This window comes from Macrotis lagotis, chromosome X (genome assembly GCF_037893015.1).
Source record: "Macrotis lagotis isolate mMagLag1 chromosome X, bilby.v1.9.chrom.fasta, whole genome shotgun sequence".
Lineage (NCBI taxonomy): Eukaryota > Metazoa > Chordata > Mammalia > Peramelemorphia > Peramelidae > Macrotis > Macrotis lagotis.
This window is the reverse complement of record NC_133666.1, coordinates 119,187,348-119,204,773: the sequence shown is the minus strand read 5'-3', so window position 1 is coordinate 119,204,773 and position 17,426 is coordinate 119,187,348. Positions and strand designations below refer to the sequence as shown.

The window sequence follows — 17,426 nt, the reverse complement described above, 5'->3', positions numbered from 1 at the left end:
TCTAAGTATCTGATCTTACCTCTCGAGCTACTGAAGAGGAAAAGAGAAGAAACTTAACACCTTTCATAGGCTCCCCATCACTTCGAACAGAGCCAGAAACATTATAACCAGCAACTACTAGGGGACCAGCAGCATAAGCATTGGCATTAGTTACACGAACAGAAGTACTAGCCTAAAAGGAACAGGAAAAATTAATGGGTATATTTTCTTTTTCAATGTACACAACTACAGCAAAACATATTCTATACAATTAAACATCATTCTGTCTGGATGTATTTTTTCCTCTTTATAACATACCATGCATGTTGAATGCAAAACAAAGACCTTGAGTCTAAAACTAAGCATTCTATCATAATTACACTCAAAGCTTAAAATAGCATAAAACAGTATAAAGTATCGAATTAAGACTATGTATGTGATAACCTACATATATACAAAACTAACAGAAACAAATCTGAGCTTAATCATGTCTAATGATTTTCTAAGCATGAAAGCTATCAAGTATCCAAACAAAAGCATGATATGGAATATTTCAAATTTATTTTAAATCCATTCATAAATAACCAAAGCAGCTATGGGAAGAGAATTTTTTTTTAACTTTTCACAACTGTTTGAAATTCCTAGTTTTACCTTAAAAGAAATCAACTAAATTGTTTTGCATTCTGTACATTGCTTTAAGCATTTAATTTTTTAAATAGCTCCAATTAAAAATAGAATCATTCCACAGCAGGAAAAAAGAATGTTCTCTTGCAAGCTTTAACAGATAATAGAAAACTTTTAGCAGCATAGGCAACATTTTAAGCATTACCAGAGATATATCATAATAATGCTTTTCTATCTACAGATGACTTCAAAAAAAGTGAAATTCACTTCATAACTTAATTTCTCCCAAAATAAGCTTGTTAATTTGAACTATAGATATGACTCCATTACATTTGCCCAAACAGAATCCCCCCACACTCAGTTCTTGCCCTGAGTCAGTGTTCAATGGAGATAGTTCCTTACATCCCTAGCCCCCCATCCTTGACCAGATTACATTGTATATGTCAACACTTCCTTTCCATTTTTTGCTCTGGAAACAGTGATCAAATCAACACCATCACCAATTCTGAAAAAGGTATATCAACTGACTGCCTTTTGTCTCCACTCACCAACTCTGTGACTTTACTTTTCCTATGTATGCTGTCTCCCATTTTAAAATGCAAATTCCTTAAGGTCAGGGACTATCTATTATTTTAATTTCTCCACCAGTGTCTGGCACTTAGTAAGTGCTAAATTTTTTTTCATTCATTCATTTAAATCAATGTTTAAAATACTTACTTCTCTCAATGTCCAGGTTGGATGAGATGCAAATATTTCATATTCTCCAGGAAGAACTTTAAAAAATGCAAACCTATGAAATATAAAATTATGTGTATTTTTCTTTCTTAACCTATAAATGAACTTTCATTTATATAGTACTTTTAAGTTCCTTACAACAAACTTGCAAGGTAAAGGGGCTACAGCATTATTATACCCATTTTACAGATGAGGAATTAAGTTATAAGAGGTTAAGAGATTTTCCAGTTATCATATTCTTAGCAAATAATGTTTGAGGCAAAATTTGAACCAGACAAGATTCTAAGTATAGTCTTTCCACTACACCACATAAATCCTCAATAATATTCCCAAATCTCCAGCAGAAGAAAAGCAATCCTGTTGGCAGCATTAGAAAACTATTTTACAATAATCACAACACATATACATACACACAATCATAATCACATATACACAAACACATAACACACATACAAACATACAATAATCACTACAAAGCATTTAACATCTAATGTGAACAAATACTATACCATAAGCAGACTGAAAAGGAAGGACAAGTTACTCATCTGCAAATACACTAAGGATTACAGAATGTTAAGAGCTGGTAGAAATCATCTTATTTAATCTGTTCTTTTTACAGATGAGAAAACAGAAGCCCCTGAGAAATGAAATATTCTGTCTAAGATCCCACAAGTAGTGGTGGAAAGCAGCAAGCCTAGAAGATTCAAGAGTTGGTTAAGGAGTCAGGAAGGTTTCAGGTAGGTCAGGCCCCTGGGACATATTATTTGTGTGACTCTAGGTAAGTCATTTAATTTCTCAGTGATCCAGTCAACAAAAAAGTTGTAGAACAATTTCCAACCAAATGTTGTTAGAAGGATTTTCCTCACAAGGAAATCATGGCTCCAGAATAAAAAGAGGTACCCAATAAAAAAACTGGAATCAGAACTGGGGCTCTCTAACTCCCTGACCCATACTCTTTCCACTACACATCACGTTGACTCATTTCTTAAGAGATTTTCAAAGGTTTTTTTCTTATGGATAAACATCAATTGGAGCAAAGAAGACACAGAGTATATCATGTCTGTACTTTGTATCACTGTTTTACTGCTGTGTGTCAAAAAAATATTTATTAAAGATTTACCTACTAAGTATAACTGCATCCTAAAGGAACTGGTGAGTTCCAAAACAGTACTGGTATGATGAAAAGTCTGAAAAAGAATACTGTAGTAGCTAATAGTGCAGACTGGAAAAACAGCAAGAAAACACCACCTATACACAAATGTTTCAAGCAGCATTGTTTGTAATCAACCAAAAAAAGCTAAAAACAAAGTATGTGCCTAACAACTAGATTAGGATTTATGGAAGTGCTAAGTCATGTTATAATTCTGACATGAGGAGAGTTCCATCACCAAGCTGGTATAGCATTGATAGGGCAATCCAGGAAAAAGAGAACTACCAAATGGCCCTCAGACCCCTTTGATATCCCCTACCTGTACCATAAACGTGGCAAAAAGAGAAGTAAAGAATCCTTAACTTGGCTATTTAATTTCTAAATGTGAGGGTCCAAACCAGTGATCAAATTAGAATACTACAAGAAATATTAAATTGTAATAACTTTGACATTCTCACTATCAATAAACCAGATAAACAAAGGAAGTTGCACCTAAGGAAAGAAAGGGCTAGATGACCTCTAAGGTCCCTTCTGGCTCTATATCCCATGATCATGAGACCTAAAGAGATGGTATGAATTGCCCCAGGTCATAGAATTTGTTAATAGCAGAGTTACTTGGATCCTGGTCTCTTGACTCCCAGTCCTGCACTCTACTCACTTTTCTATACCACACCACCTCCCTACTTTAAAAAATGTTAAATAACCTTTCCTAACCAGGAAGGATAATGATCATTGTTGGAAGGGATGTGGGAGATCTAGGATACTATTACACTGTTGGTGGAGCTCTGAACTCATCCAACCCTTCTGGAGAGCTATTCGGGACTATGCCCAAAGGGCAACAAAAATGTGCATACCCTTTGACCCAGCAATACCACTACTGGGCCTATACCCTGAAGAGATGAGGAAAAAGGGTAAAAACATTACTTGTACAAAAATATTTATAGCAGCCCTGTTTGTGGTGGCAAAGAATTGGAAATCCAGTAAATGTCCTTCAATTGGGGAATGGCTTAGCAAATTGTGGTATATGTATGTCATGGAACACTATTGTTCTATTAGAAACCAGGAGGGACGGGATTTCAAGGAAACCTGGAGGTATTTGCATGAACTGATGCTGAGTGAGATGAGCAGAACCAGAAAAACACCGTACACCCTAACAGCAACATGGGAGTGATGCTCAAACTTGAAGGACTTGCTCATTCCATCAGGGCAACAATCAGGAACAATTTTGGGCTGTCTGCAAAGGAGAGTACCATCTGTATCCAGATAAGGAGCTGTGGAGTTTGAACAAAGTGCAAGGACTATTCTCTTTAATTTAGAAAAAAAAAACAGATAGCTTATTGTCTGATCTTGTTACCTCTTAGACTTCTCTTTAAGGATATGATTTCTCTCTCATCATACCCAATTTGGATCAAGGTACAACATGGAAACAAAGTAAAGACTGACAGAGTGCTCTCTGTGGGGGGGAGGGGGAGGGAAGCAATATTGGGGGAAAATGTAAAACTCAAATAATATCTTTAATAAAAATAAATTTAAATTAAAAAAATAACCTTTCCTAGTCATTCAGCAAATCATTGGAAGAAGGTTCATCAAAATTCTACATTTCCCACTCCAAAAGACAGAATAAGACTAGAAATTGCTTCTTTCTTTAATATGTATCTCTACCACATAGTATAGCACATAGTAGATGTGCAACAAGTATGAGATTGATTGATCCAAACTGCAGAAGGAGGGCTTCTAAACTAAAAAAGAAAAGGTACGTACAAAAGGAAAGGTAAAATAAGCTATAACTTACTTCCCACCAGGCTGAGTCACAGTAGATTGTATATGAGCTTCATTCCCAATGCTTCTTAACATAACCTGAACGCCAGCAGGTCCCAAAGTCTGTCCTTTACTGAGTACCTGCCATTAAAAAAACAAACGGTAACTTGTAACAAAGCACAATTAATCCAACATATGGGGGAAAGGGAAAGAGAAGTTCACAGCATGTTACTAAGAAAAATGCAAAAAGTCAAAAAAAGTCAAACCTTTCCATTCACAGAAAACCCTGTGAATACAAAGTTGATATCGCCTCCTTTTGTGCATATATCATTAATACCATCAACATGAAGATCCACAGTTGTTGGTTCTGGAGACAAAAAAGAAGGCAATAAGAAAGGAGTTAACAAAACTCAACATCTTCAATATAGTGAAATCTTTCTATGTAAAATAGGCCAACTATCTCTAATATGAGTTTTTATCTCAACTATCATTTGCAATTTGGTAAAGATTACCAAATAATCTACCTGTAATACTAAAACTTTATGTACATTGGAATTCAGATACTTGTAACACTAAATGGATTCTTCAAGCTTTTGGAAAAACTCTTCAAAAGCTTCACTATCTCCTATTCTAAAAAAACCTAGTCTCAGAGTAAAAAGAATTTTTTCTTTTCTTAAAGGTTTTTGCAAGGCAAATGGGGTTAAGTGCCTTTGCCCAAGGCCACACGGCTAGGTAATTAAGTGTCTTGAGGCCAAATTTGAACTCAGGTACTCCTGACTCCAGAGCCAGTACTTTATCCACTGCACCACCTAGCCGCCCTAGAAAGAATTCTTGAGAAGCAGTTTCATTATAGTTCTTGAAATATGTCCCTCTAAACTGACTAAACACAAATTCTCATTACAGAACACATAATCAGGTACTTTATAAAAATAAAGACCCCAACAAGCCATTAACCATACCTCAATTCTAAACTGCAAGCCAGAGCAACAAAAAACTATTAAACTATGTCTAGAGGGAAAATCTCTTTTCTTCTTCTACGTAAACTTTAGGGAATTATAAAAAGGCATCCTAAAGCTCCCTTCTTCTTAATCACCCACTCAAAGTAAGAAACAGAAAGGAAAAAAACAGTGTGGAAATGATCACTTCTTTAACCATAAAAATCACTTTTCTAATCATAAATTTTTTTCAGAAAAGGTAGTTCAGTTAAGTAGAAGAGCAATATCTAAAGTTCCTAAAGTTATCAAGCTGCCAAGGGGAGTTGGCTTGCCCACAGCGGACTTAATGGATTCTACTCTTTGAAGTAAAGTATGACAAAACTAGAAATGAATCCTTACTATTTAAGCAATCTAACTAGTACAAATCCCTTTTCATGAAAATTCAGAAGAGATTATACTCAATAATGGAAGATATGTGCCTATTCATTAACTTACCAAAACTCCACCCTAGGGGAGGTTCAATTTTTAGGATGAAATCCCCCTATGTCCAAAAAAAAAAGCAAAGTTTATTATTAATTTTAATGTCATTTAACAAAATTTTTTTTAAAAATAAAAGGAAACATAAAAGTAACAGAACAGGATCAACCTTCATATAAAAGATGAGGAAACTTGGGCTTAGGGAAGTTAAATGACTTACAAAATGTAACAAAGGGAGTAGGCATCACAGATAGGAACTGAACTTAAACAAGCTAGGTACTCTAAAACTACATCAAGTTATTTGCTTCTGGGGCAGCTAGGTGGTGCAGTGGATAGAACACTGGCCCTGGAGTCAGGAGAACCTGAGTCCAAATCCTACCTACACTTAATAATTACCTAGCTGTGTGACCTTTAGGACACGTTAATCCCACTGCCTTGCAAAAAAAAAAAAAAAAAGTCATTTGTTTCTGCCATCCCATGCAAAAACAAAGTATTGGCTTTAACAAACAGTGCAATTCTGATAAACATGGAGTTTAAGAGGTACTGCTGCCTCTTAGATTTCTGAAAACTTGCTAAGTGATTCCAATGTAATCATCTGTCTAGTAAAAAAGTGTATAATAGAAAAAAAAAAATCACTTCAGTTCATCCAGATGTGAAATCGTCCTCATCCAATCTCATAACTCTTCATATTTTCCTTATGTATTTTTATGCATTTAGTTTGTATTATGTTTGAAGAACTTTAGGGGCAGCTAGGTGGAGTAGTGGATAAAGCACTGGCCCTGGAGTCAGGAGTACCTGGGTTCAAATCCGGTCTCAGACACACTTAATAATTACCTAGCCCTGTGGCCTTGGGCAAGCCACTTAACCCCGTTTGCCTTGCAAAAAAAAAAAAAAAAAAACCCAAAGAACTCTGGATGTGGTGCCAAAGGACCTGGGTTTTAATCCTGCCTCTATTGCTTACTTTGATGTTGGGTAATTTATTTATTCTTCTGGACCTCAGTTTCTTCACCTGTAAAATGAGTGTGCTGGATTACATTTTTATCTAAGGTCTCTTTCAGCTCCAAAGCTTTAATCTTGTATCTTATTTCCTCTGATGAATTATAAATTCCTTAAATTTAAGAAGAAACATCTGTATTTTCCTCTATTGTCTCATACGATGTTTTTAAAAGCAAAGCAAAACATTTAATGATTGTTGAATAAATAGATCAACAAATTATTTAAAGTTAAAATATGATTTTTGTACTAAATCATATTCTCTGAATCAAGTATCCTGAAATTTCTTTTATTCTTTTTAGGTGTTAAGGTTAAATAAATAGATAATAAAGCAATAAATGAATGGCTCCCACTCCCTCTTTTCCTCTCCTCTGCCCCCTACTTTGGGCTGCTGCTCTCTGCCCTCCATCTCCAAAGACTACACCCTGGGGAAAGGGCTGTGGGATTTTTCACTTCTGAATTTTGCTTGGTAAGATTGGTAAGATTTCTACAAACCCCAGGACTGTAACAGATAGTACTTCTTCTAGAAAAGAGCAATCAAAGTGATTGCCTTGGTGCTCTCACTTACTATCCTTAGATCTTCTATACCCCAAATGCTTTCCCCCACCCCTCAGTCCCATAGCTGTTGCTTTCCTCTTTGGAACATAAGATCCTAGAAAACATGAACTGTTTTGTTTTTTATTTATATCCTCAGAGCTTAGCACATAGTAAGCATAAATTTTTTTTTCATTCATTCATTATCAAGAGCAACCTTCTGGTAATAATCTGTTCCAGACTAAAATGGTAGCAGGATCACAGATTTAATGCTGCATTGGACATTTTAAGATCATCTAGTCCTTCACTTCAGAAATGAGGAAACTAAAGCCCCCAAAAGTTAAATGGCTTAGCCCAAGTCAAACAGGTGGTTCAAGAGGCTGATCGAAAACTACAGATGCTGGCTCTCTGATTCCAAAGTCAGTGCTTTTTCCACTATATCAAACAACAGTCTCTACCTAAGTTCACACCTATTACTTCTCTAGTTTGGCAGAACTGGCCAAAATTGCATCTTGCAAGCATCACTTTCAAGAATCTAAAGTCACATTTATAAGAAGACAAGAGGTAAACCAATCACAGAGAAGAATATGAATAGGATGAATGGCCTAAATATTGAGGCATTTGTATTCCCAGGTAAGGTTTGTAGAACAACTCAGAGACACTCTTGACAGACTTCTACTGAAATCAAGAATTTACCAAAGTACTAAAAACTTAAATGAATGACTTTATATTAATGTACTGCTTGTTATTATTTAACATTGCTATGTTCCGTATATAATTAAGAAAGCAAACTTTTAATTTGCCTAATGCCACAAAAGTCAAAGGCACAAAGTCAGAACCAATATCACCTACTGTGGTACATGGCTACCAATAATCATGAATAGCATGAAATTAGATTAAAAAGTTTTTGCCTCTTACCTTGTCATACAAAGGAATCATAAAGTACCCATTGTTTGGAGCACAGTCTGTTTGGTATTTCAAAGTCCCATGCTTAGTGTATAACTTAATCTATACAAAGATAAAAAATGTGAAAAGGAAAAAAAAAGTTACATTGATACTCAAATACAGAAATCTGAATTAATTTTAGCTTTCCCAACTCAGAATCAATCTGAAGCCTACATAAAATATTCAATAATTTTAAAAAACATTCATTTTGTTTCCTGTTATGCATGTCATTCCAAATTAAACTACTAAAATATAGGTCTATATCTTTTAGTTCTGTTTATTTCTTATTTAGCCAGCAGCACAGCTTTGTTTCCTATTTAGTCCACAGAAGGTCTTAGAGAAACAATAAAAGTCTCCAAGTAGAAAGTCATTCTCTTAAATCTTAGATCCTGATTATTTTATTTTACAGGTTTACTTTATTTAAAAATTAGGAAAAGGAGTATTTGGTCATGAAACAGTTTTCATTTGGGAATAGAACAAAATCAACTACTGAAATGACAAAATTATTTGGTTTTACTGCATTAAGAATACAGACCAATTCACAATTCAAAAAATATAAACACATACAAGATTAACAACATCAAATGTAAATAGGTGATAATAAAATCATCTAGTTCAGGTTAGTGAGAAAAAAAATAGAGAATTTCTCCTTTATGAGGTGATTTCACTTTTTGCTTTCAAGTCAATAGGAAACATGAACTTAGGAAATTTTTAAAAATAGGAATAGCCTTGGAGAGCATCTAATTCCCAATTTTTTGCTTTTCTTTTAAAGAGCAAAATAGATTATTGCCCAAAGAGTTATTAAAAAGTTATATCCTTTGACCCAGGAATATCATTTCTTGATTCATTTCTGAAAATAATTAGGGGGAAAAAGGAAAAGAACCTATGTTCTAGAATGTTTACAGCAGCTCTCTTTGTGGTGACAAAGAAGTAGAAATTGCAGGGATGTCCCTCAACTGAGGAGTGGCTGAGCAAGTTGTAATATTTGACTGTGATGAAATATTACTGTATTATAAGAAATGATGAGTTTAGAAAAAAATGGAAAAACTTGTACAAAATAAAGAGGTAAATGAACAGATCCAAGAGAACATTATATAAAGTTAACAGCAATATTGTATAAAGTAACAGTAATTTGAATTACTCTGACAAATAAGTTATTTTGACTATTATAAATACCCAAATTAACTATAAAGGACATATGAAGAAAGATGCTATCTACATCCAGAGAAAGAACTGATGAATAGAACTATGTAGATAATATTTTTACAAAAAAATACATCTACTTGTGTCAAATGGTAGGGGGAGGAAAGGAAGAAAAAAATTTACATGATAATTTCATTGTATATTTGAAAGGAACAGCAAGTTGTGCAAGATTTACAGTATCATGTGCAATCATCTTTTATCATACTTTTGTTATGGAAATGTTTCTTTAATTCTATAAATGTAAAATTTAGTAATAAAAAAGAAAGCATCTAATTAAACTCTTTCATTTTATAGAGAAGGAAATCATGGCTCAGGTCAGTGAAGCCAAGCCTAAGGTCATGCTACTACTAGTTGGCAGGGTTTAAGGAAAACAAAGGCCTACTGACTCTCAAACTAATAATTCTTCTTCGTAAGGCTCAAGGTACCAACAAACCTTGTACTGTAAAATTCTGCCACTACCCCAAGACTAGAAATCTCATGACAAAGATTGTGTGCCATAAAATATTTTTATTTTAATAATTCTTATATATGTATGCTGAAAGTTATCAGGAGTTGGTTTAAGTACTCTGGCATCTAGTAGAAAGCTATTTTCTAGATGCTAAGCAGTTATGTGCATATTCCTGCACCTCTTTAAGCAAAAAAAAAGTTATAATGGCTAAAAGGCTAGGATGAGAGATTCAAGAGTTCAAGATTCACAGATACTTATATTGTATTCTAAAGAGCATTTTAATTAGGAATCGCTATAAACTCACCAGAAATCAATTAGCAAACATTAAGTGCCCACTGTGTACCATGCACTGTGCTATAGCACATACATATGTATATTTATGTACTTTTATACATCTAGATACAAAGACAAGGAATGAAACTCTTGTACTTTCAGTAAACTCATATTCTAAAGGTCTTGATATACCCATGGTCACACATCCAGTAAACAACAGAGGTGGCATTTGACTCCAGTTTGTTGCTTTTTTTTTCCTGTCTCTAAGAACCTACTCTAGCAAAACCTAGAAGTAATAAATGGCTTTTTTAAATAAACAAAGTATTTTATTTATATCCTCTCCTGACACGTTTGTCGTTTTACAGATGGACAGACTGAGCCAAACATTAGGCCGAACTAAGGCAGGGCCCAGAACCTTTGCTGTTCAGTTGTGCCCAACTCTTTGTGAACCCTTTTGGATTTTTCTTGGCAAAGAAACTCAAGTGGTTTGCCATTTCCTTCTCTAGCTCCATTTTAAAGATGAGGAAATTGAAGGTTTACTATACTTACCCAGGTCACACACAGATCTGAACTCAGGAAAATGAGTCTTCCTAAATGCAGACTTGGCAGTCTATTTTTCCAGAAGGCTACACTGAAAAGCCTTACTCTACAATTCCCCCTCCAAAAGAAAATAAAGAACCCCCGATGCTAGTGCCTTCCCTGTCTTATCTCCAATTTATCATATCTATATAATCATATATCATACCTATATAAAGCAAATTATGTACTTCTAAGAATCATACATAGGAGAGACAGATATTGCTATCATTTCTACACAGCTGTTCCCAATAGAGGGGGAGTTCCTTGAGAACAGGGACATCCCCGGCCCACGTCTAAAGTGTACACTTGATAATATTCTATTTCTTGACTGACCAGACTTCCCAAAAAATGATAGCGGTGTCTCATTTGGGGCTAGTTCATATTCTACCATAATTCCAGGCCTCTTTTTTCACCTCATCTCCCAAGACACCTCTACATACAGCTACACACACACACAGTATCAGCTGCCCCTTCTCATGTCACTCACAATTTCTTGCCATGGAAATTCTTAATCTGGGATCTGTGCACTAGTTTCTTTTGCAATCCTATGTATTAACTCCAAGTTAAGTTTAGCTTTCCTATCTCGGAACGACAATTTAGACTACATAATGCGTGCGTTATCTGGAATACGCTTTTCTGGTGCTTTTGGGCAGAGAAGCAGTCCTGAAGCAGGTTACGGTTTCCTGAACTCAAAGGCGAGGCAGGTCCTAGGTAGCTAGCAGAGACTTTGCCGCACTTGGCTCTTCCACCCGGGGTCGGGGGGACCGCTCCGAAGTCGGGCCCCGAGTCCGCAACTGGAGTGCGGGCGCCGGCCGCGTGGCCGCGGGGGAGGCCGGGCCGGGCCCGGGCGTGCGCGCGCGCCTCACCTCGATGAGCGAGTAGTTGATCTCCACCTCGGACTTGACGAAGCCCCCGCAGCCCACCACGATGTCCTCCGAGCCGCGCACCCGCGCGCCGCCCCCCAGCAGCAGCGCCAGCACGGCCGCGGCCGCCACGAGCGGCCCGGAGCCCCGCGCCCGCATGCTGCCGGCCTCCGCCCCGCGCCCCCACGCTGCTCCGGACCCGGAGCCGCCCCAGCTGCGGCGGCCGCCCCGCCCAGCCCGGCGCAGCGGCGGAGCAGCGCCTGCTTCCGCCTCCGGGGGCTGACTGCGCAGGCCCGGCCCCGCCCCCCACCCCCCAGGGCGCGTGCGCCACCCGGCCCACTCGCCTCCCAGGCTTCTTTAAAGCGTCTCCGCGCCCTCGGTAACCTGTCAATGCGCAGGCGCATCCTGAAGAGCGAGGCGCGCGGTCGGCAATGGACGCATGCGTACTGTACTTTGGTCCCTTATTTTGTAATTCTTGTTTTACGAGGATTTGTCCTTCTTCCGACATTAAATTGAGTGTTTATGTGGGACTGGAGCCAAGATGTTTGAGACTCCTGGGTTCTGTCATGGATTCTCCTTCATTTTTGAAAAACATGACCCAAGGGACAAGCACACTGACTGGATGGGGGGGGGGGGGTCCTAAATCACCATCCTCACTTCTCTGGGGCCATCTGGGTCCAGTGCCCAGATGTGTATGGGATTGACCGGAGATGGCCCTGGATGCCAAGCAATGGGGTTAAGTGACCCACCCAAGGTCACACAGCTACTTAGTGTCTAAAGCCAAATTTGAACTCAGGACTTCTTAAGGGTCATAACTGTACTCACTACACCATCTAAATGAAAGACTACAAAAAAGTCGAAAAGAAATGTTGGGAAATGATAGACAACAAGCTTGAGCCCAACAAAGAAATGTCAGAAGACACTTCAATCCATTCTTCTGCCAAGTTTGAAGAGAAGTGGGATGGGAGAGGAGGGGTCCACAGTGGCAGAACAGCTTACAGTTCCAATTTTTGTGCATGTACAGATAATAGCTAGCATTTCTAAAATCTATGAGTATATAAAGTGTTTTGTAAAGCACTTTACAAATATTTCATTTTGTGAGGGGCAAAGTGCTGACTTTTCAGAAACATGGTGCTAAATTAGTCTAAGCCATAGGCCTCAGTTTCTATTTCTCAAGAATCTACTGAGCGTGAGAACCCAGCTCTCCGGCTAGAAAAATTATGTCACCCCTAAACTTATAAGATGTAAACAAAGCCAGACCCTCCTAGGAAAGCTTAGGTACATCTCCCCCCTTCTCTTAGGACCATCAAGTTTGACCAATTGTTGTAAGGCTCGGCAGAAAAGAGGAGGGGTAATGGGTTGTAGTTTTTGTGGGTTTTTTAACCCTGCTTCAGTTTCTATAATTCAGCTTTTCCTGCTCTCTCTCTCTCTCTCTCTCTCTCTCTCTCTCTCTCTCTCTCTCTCTCTCTCTCTCATAGAGAGGAACTGCCCCACTTCTTGCAAGAACCAAATTAAATTTTAACTCTTTGCTGCCACTTTGAGAGGACTCCAAGTAGTCATTTTGGGTTAGGGTTTAAATTCCCAGCACAATTTGATCCTTGTAGCAACCCTAGGAGGTAAATGCCCATTTTACAAAGAGGAGACTGCAGAGATTTAGCCAGTCACAACTGGTTAATGTCTAAGGCTGGATTTGAATGTAGGTCTTTCAGATTCCTGGGATAACTCTTTCCTCTTCATCACCTAGCTCTCTGCATTTTGGGTTTTGCTAATTTTTTTCTTTCATTCTTCTTTTTTTTCTCTTTTTCTTTAAAGAAAAAAACTTTATTATGGGGGGGGAAATCCTCTGGGAAACATGTGGGAGGAAAGTCAGGGGTTTTTTGGCTTTTGTTTTTGCTTTGGAGATAAAGATGCACCTTGCTGTTGCTCAATCCTGTCTTATTCCCCATGACTCCATCTGGGGTTTTCTTGGCAGAGATACTGGAGTATTTTGTCATTTCCTTTTCCAGCTCATTTTACAGATGAAGAAACTGAGGCAAAGGTTAAGTAACTTGCCCAGGGTTACACAGTAAGTGTCTGAGGTCCAATTTGACTCAGATAAGTTCTCCTAACTTCAGACCTGGCTGTGCTCAAAACACCATATTATTGACAGTTAATTATTATTATTATTATTATAGGACACTGAAAAGGATGAACCAATGATTCATCTATCATTGAAAATCAAGTGACTCTTGTTTCCTTTCAACCTTAAGGTTGCATCACATATATATGGGATTTGGGGGTAGGGGAAGGGGGGATAGATTCTCTACCCTAACAACAGGTCAACTCTTCCCACATGGCAGCTAAATTTGGGACTCAGGTAAGCTTGAGTCTGGGCCTTTGGGCTGTCTCTTTTGAGATTTGTTTCTTTTACATAATCCTAAGTAACCAAATGTCCATCTTAATATCTATGTGTCTAGAATGTAGGTAATCTTGTGACATCAAGTGGCTGGGTCTTCAAGTGTTCATTTACCAGCTTTATTTTAGAAGGATTCCTTCAGTACAATTATAGAGGAGAAAGTGAGACTTTTCTTTGCACAGTCATCCCTCACTTATATCCAATTCACTTGCATGTCATGGCATCACCTCCCATGTCATGGTCCTCTTCAAGAATGAAGGACAGGGGGTGGCTAGGTGGCATAGTGGATAAAGAACCGGCCCTGGACTCAGGATTACCTGGGTTCAAATCCAGTCTCAGACACTTAATAATTACCTAGCTGTGTGGCCTTGGGCAAGCCACTTAACCCCATTGCCTTGCAAACCACCCCCCCCCCCAAAAAAGAATGAAGGACAAACAACAATAAAACATGACCACCTTGGGGAGAATAAGCCCATGGCTTGACCTGGTTTACATCTGTAGTTGTTCGAATGCAAAGCCTAAATGAGAGGTAATGATGCCTATTCACTAGTCCCACAAACTTTCATATTCTTCTAATTAATTCTCAATCTCCAGAAACAGTAATAATTGTCAGTACTGACATTTGTCTAGCATAATTTAATTTCTATCCAAGTACACAGAGTATAACTATGGATTTTTATAAAGTTATTAAAATTTATATTATCCAAACACACTTATCAGTTATCAGTGTTTTGTGTTTAAAATTTCTTTTGCGGGGGTGACTAGGTAGTGCAGTGGATAGAGCACCTGGAGTCAGGAGTACCTGAGTTCAAATCTGGCCTCAGACACTTAATAATTACCTGTGTGGCCTTGAGCAAGCTACTTAACCCCATTGCCTTGTAAAAACTAAAAAAAAAATTAAAAAATAAAATTTCTTTTGTGGATAGGAATGAAATGATGGTCCCATACCTGATTTACATCTTATATTGAGTACCTTTCTACTTCCACCTTTGAAAAGACCTTTGCCATAAACTTAAGTAACTCTTCCCCAAGGTACTGGGATGGGACTTCAGGGGTGTGAAGGAGTCAGCTCAAACTGGCTCAAGAAAGCTTATTGTTAAATTTTCAATGTGAGAATTTACAGCTCAGAAAATGGAAAGTACAATTAACTGTTTGATTTATGGTTTTGTTGATTGTCTAGACTTAAGAAAGTAATAGAGAAAGATGAATGTTAAACACTTAACACTACACCAAGGCAAATAGTGTGAGAAGGAGCCTAACCTCTCTCATTCAAGTGTAAGCTTCCCAGGGACTGAATTCAGTCTAGACCACAGGTATGGGTCCAGAACAAAGGGACCCCCTTAGCAGAGAAGGAGAAAGTGCTCTTCCCCAGCCCACTGAGTCCAGTGTTGGCTCTTAATTGTTAAATAAGTATACATAGAATATATACAAAATGCATATACAAGAAGAGGGCTCGGGGCGGCTAGGTGGCACAGTGAATAAAGCACTGGCCCTGGAGTCAGGAGTACTTGGGTTCAAATCTGGCCTCAGACACTTAATAATTACCTAGCTGTGTGGCCTTGGGCAAGCCACTTAACCCCATTTGCCTTGCAAAAGAGGGCTCTAGTAGCTAAGGAATCAGGATAGATTTCATGTCAGGGATTCCAAAAAGTGGTAGTGAGGAGAAAAAATATTTCAGATATGAGAGACAACCCAGTGTAAAGGCACAAAGGCAGAAATGTCCTGAGTGAAGAACCTCAAGGGATCAGCAGGGATGGACAATAGAGTAAATAGGGAGTAATGTGCAAGATCAGAAAGATAAGAAGGAGCTAAGGTTGTGAGGAGCTTTAAAAACCAGTATGAGAAATTTATATTTATTCTAAAAGTAATGGAAAGTCACTAAAGTTTATTGCATGGGAGGATGACATGATCAGACCTAAGGTAGCTAGATGGATTAAGTGCTACATCTAGACTTAGGAAGACCTGAGTTCCCAGGGCAAATCACTTAACTTTGGGGGGGGGGGTTAGTTTTTTTTTTGCAAGGCAAATGGGGTTAAGTGGCTTGTGGAAGGCTACACAGCTAGATAATTATTGAGTCTGAGACCAGATTTGAACCCAGGTACTCCTGACTCCAAGGCCGGTGCTTTATCCACTACGCCACCTAGCCACTCCAAAATCACTTAACTTTGTTCAGCCTCAGTTTCCTCATTTGTAAAATGGGTGTAGTCATAGTCATATCTCTGAGAATGACTGTGAAGATTAATTGAGATAATATTTATAGAGTCCTTAGTATAGTGTCTGTTAAATAGTAGGCATATAATAAATATTTGCTTCCTCCTTACATTTTAGGGAAACCACTTTGGCATTTTTGTGGAGAATAGATTGGATTGGAGAGAAAGTTGAGGCAGGGAGACCGAAGAGAAGGTCTGGGTAATGAAAGCCTGTGTGAGGGGACAGAAGGCTACTTCTACCAAACATACCATGGAGATGGAGAAAACAAGATTTAACAATTTGTTGGCTATGGGAGGTGAGGGAGAGAATAAGGCACTAAGTATGAACCCAAGATTGCAGATATGAATGACTGGAAGAAAAGTGCTGCCCTCAATAGCAATGGGAGTGTCAGCTACATGGCTCCACAGATAAAATGCCAGGTTTGGAGTCAGGAGAACCTGAGCTCAAATGTGACCTCAGACACTTACTATCTTGTTTACCTCAGTTTTCTCATCTATAAAATGAGTCTGAAAAAGAAATGGCAAACCACTCCTGTATCTTTGCCAAGAAAATTGCAAATGAGGTCACAGACATGATTTTTTTAGGGTTTTTTTTGCAAGGCAAATGGTGTTAAGTGACTTGCCCAAGGCCGCACAGCTAGGTAATTATTAAGTGTCTGAGGCCAGATTTGAAGTCAGGTACTCCTGAATCCAGAGCCGGTGCTCTATCCATTGCAGCCACCTAGCCACCCCCACACAGACATGATTGAAAACAACTCAACAAGGTTATAGGGAAAGTCAGAAGTAGGGTGCATTTGAAGAGAAAAATAATGATTTCTATTTTAAAAATGTTGAGTTTGTGATGCCTACAAGTCAGTCAATTTGAAATGTCCAATAGGCATTTGGTGATGCAAGACTGGAACACAGAAGAAACTGGGCTGCATTTAAAGATCTAGAAGTCAAGTTGAACCAGGGACAGCAAAAAAGGTCACCATAGTGAGGAAATTTAGAGGAAAAAAGGAGAAAAGTTTCCAGGAAAAAACTTTGGGGTACACACACAGCTGGTAGGCATGACACATACAATAAGAGTGGCCACATAGATAAGAAGGAAGAGAATCAGAAGAGAGAGCAATGAATCCCAATGGATCTCAGAGGAGAGTGTGATTAACAGTGCGGAGACCAAGAAGATGATGATTGGGAAAAGGCAGGTATATATGGTCAAGGATTAGCAAAAATCTCTTGACCAACTTCCTCAGAGCTCCAGTTCTGAAATTTGTCCTCCTCATTAAGGAGGTAGTAAAGGTTTTTACCTCTCCTTTTTGCTAATTCTCCCTGAATTAGAACAA

The 17,426-nt window shown here is 38.2% G+C and overlaps 1 protein-coding gene across 2 annotated transcripts in view; it reads right to left on the bottom strand.

The window, feature by feature from the left end:
• LOC141502463 (BOS complex subunit NOMO1) overlaps positions 1-11,670 on the bottom strand; it is a 49,400-nt gene extending 37,730 nt beyond the window's left edge. For both annotated transcript variants that reach the window (XM_074207220.1, XM_074207221.1), the window contains exons 1-7: positions 11,500-11,670; positions 8,104-8,193; positions 5,677-5,722; positions 4,513-4,613; positions 4,281-4,387; positions 1,321-1,393; positions 20-172 (exon numbers count right to left, since the gene is read on the bottom strand). In XM_074207220.1, coding sequence (XP_074063321.1) covers positions 20-172; positions 1,321-1,393; positions 4,281-4,387; positions 4,513-4,613; positions 5,677-5,722; positions 8,104-8,193; positions 11,500-11,655 — 726 coding nt within the window. In that variant the 5' untranslated portion in view covers positions 11,656-11,670. The remainder of the gene's footprint in view (positions 1-19; positions 173-1,320; positions 1,394-4,280; positions 4,388-4,512; positions 4,614-5,676; positions 5,723-8,103; positions 8,194-11,499) is intronic.
• Positions 11,671-17,426: the final 5,756 nt, after the last annotated feature.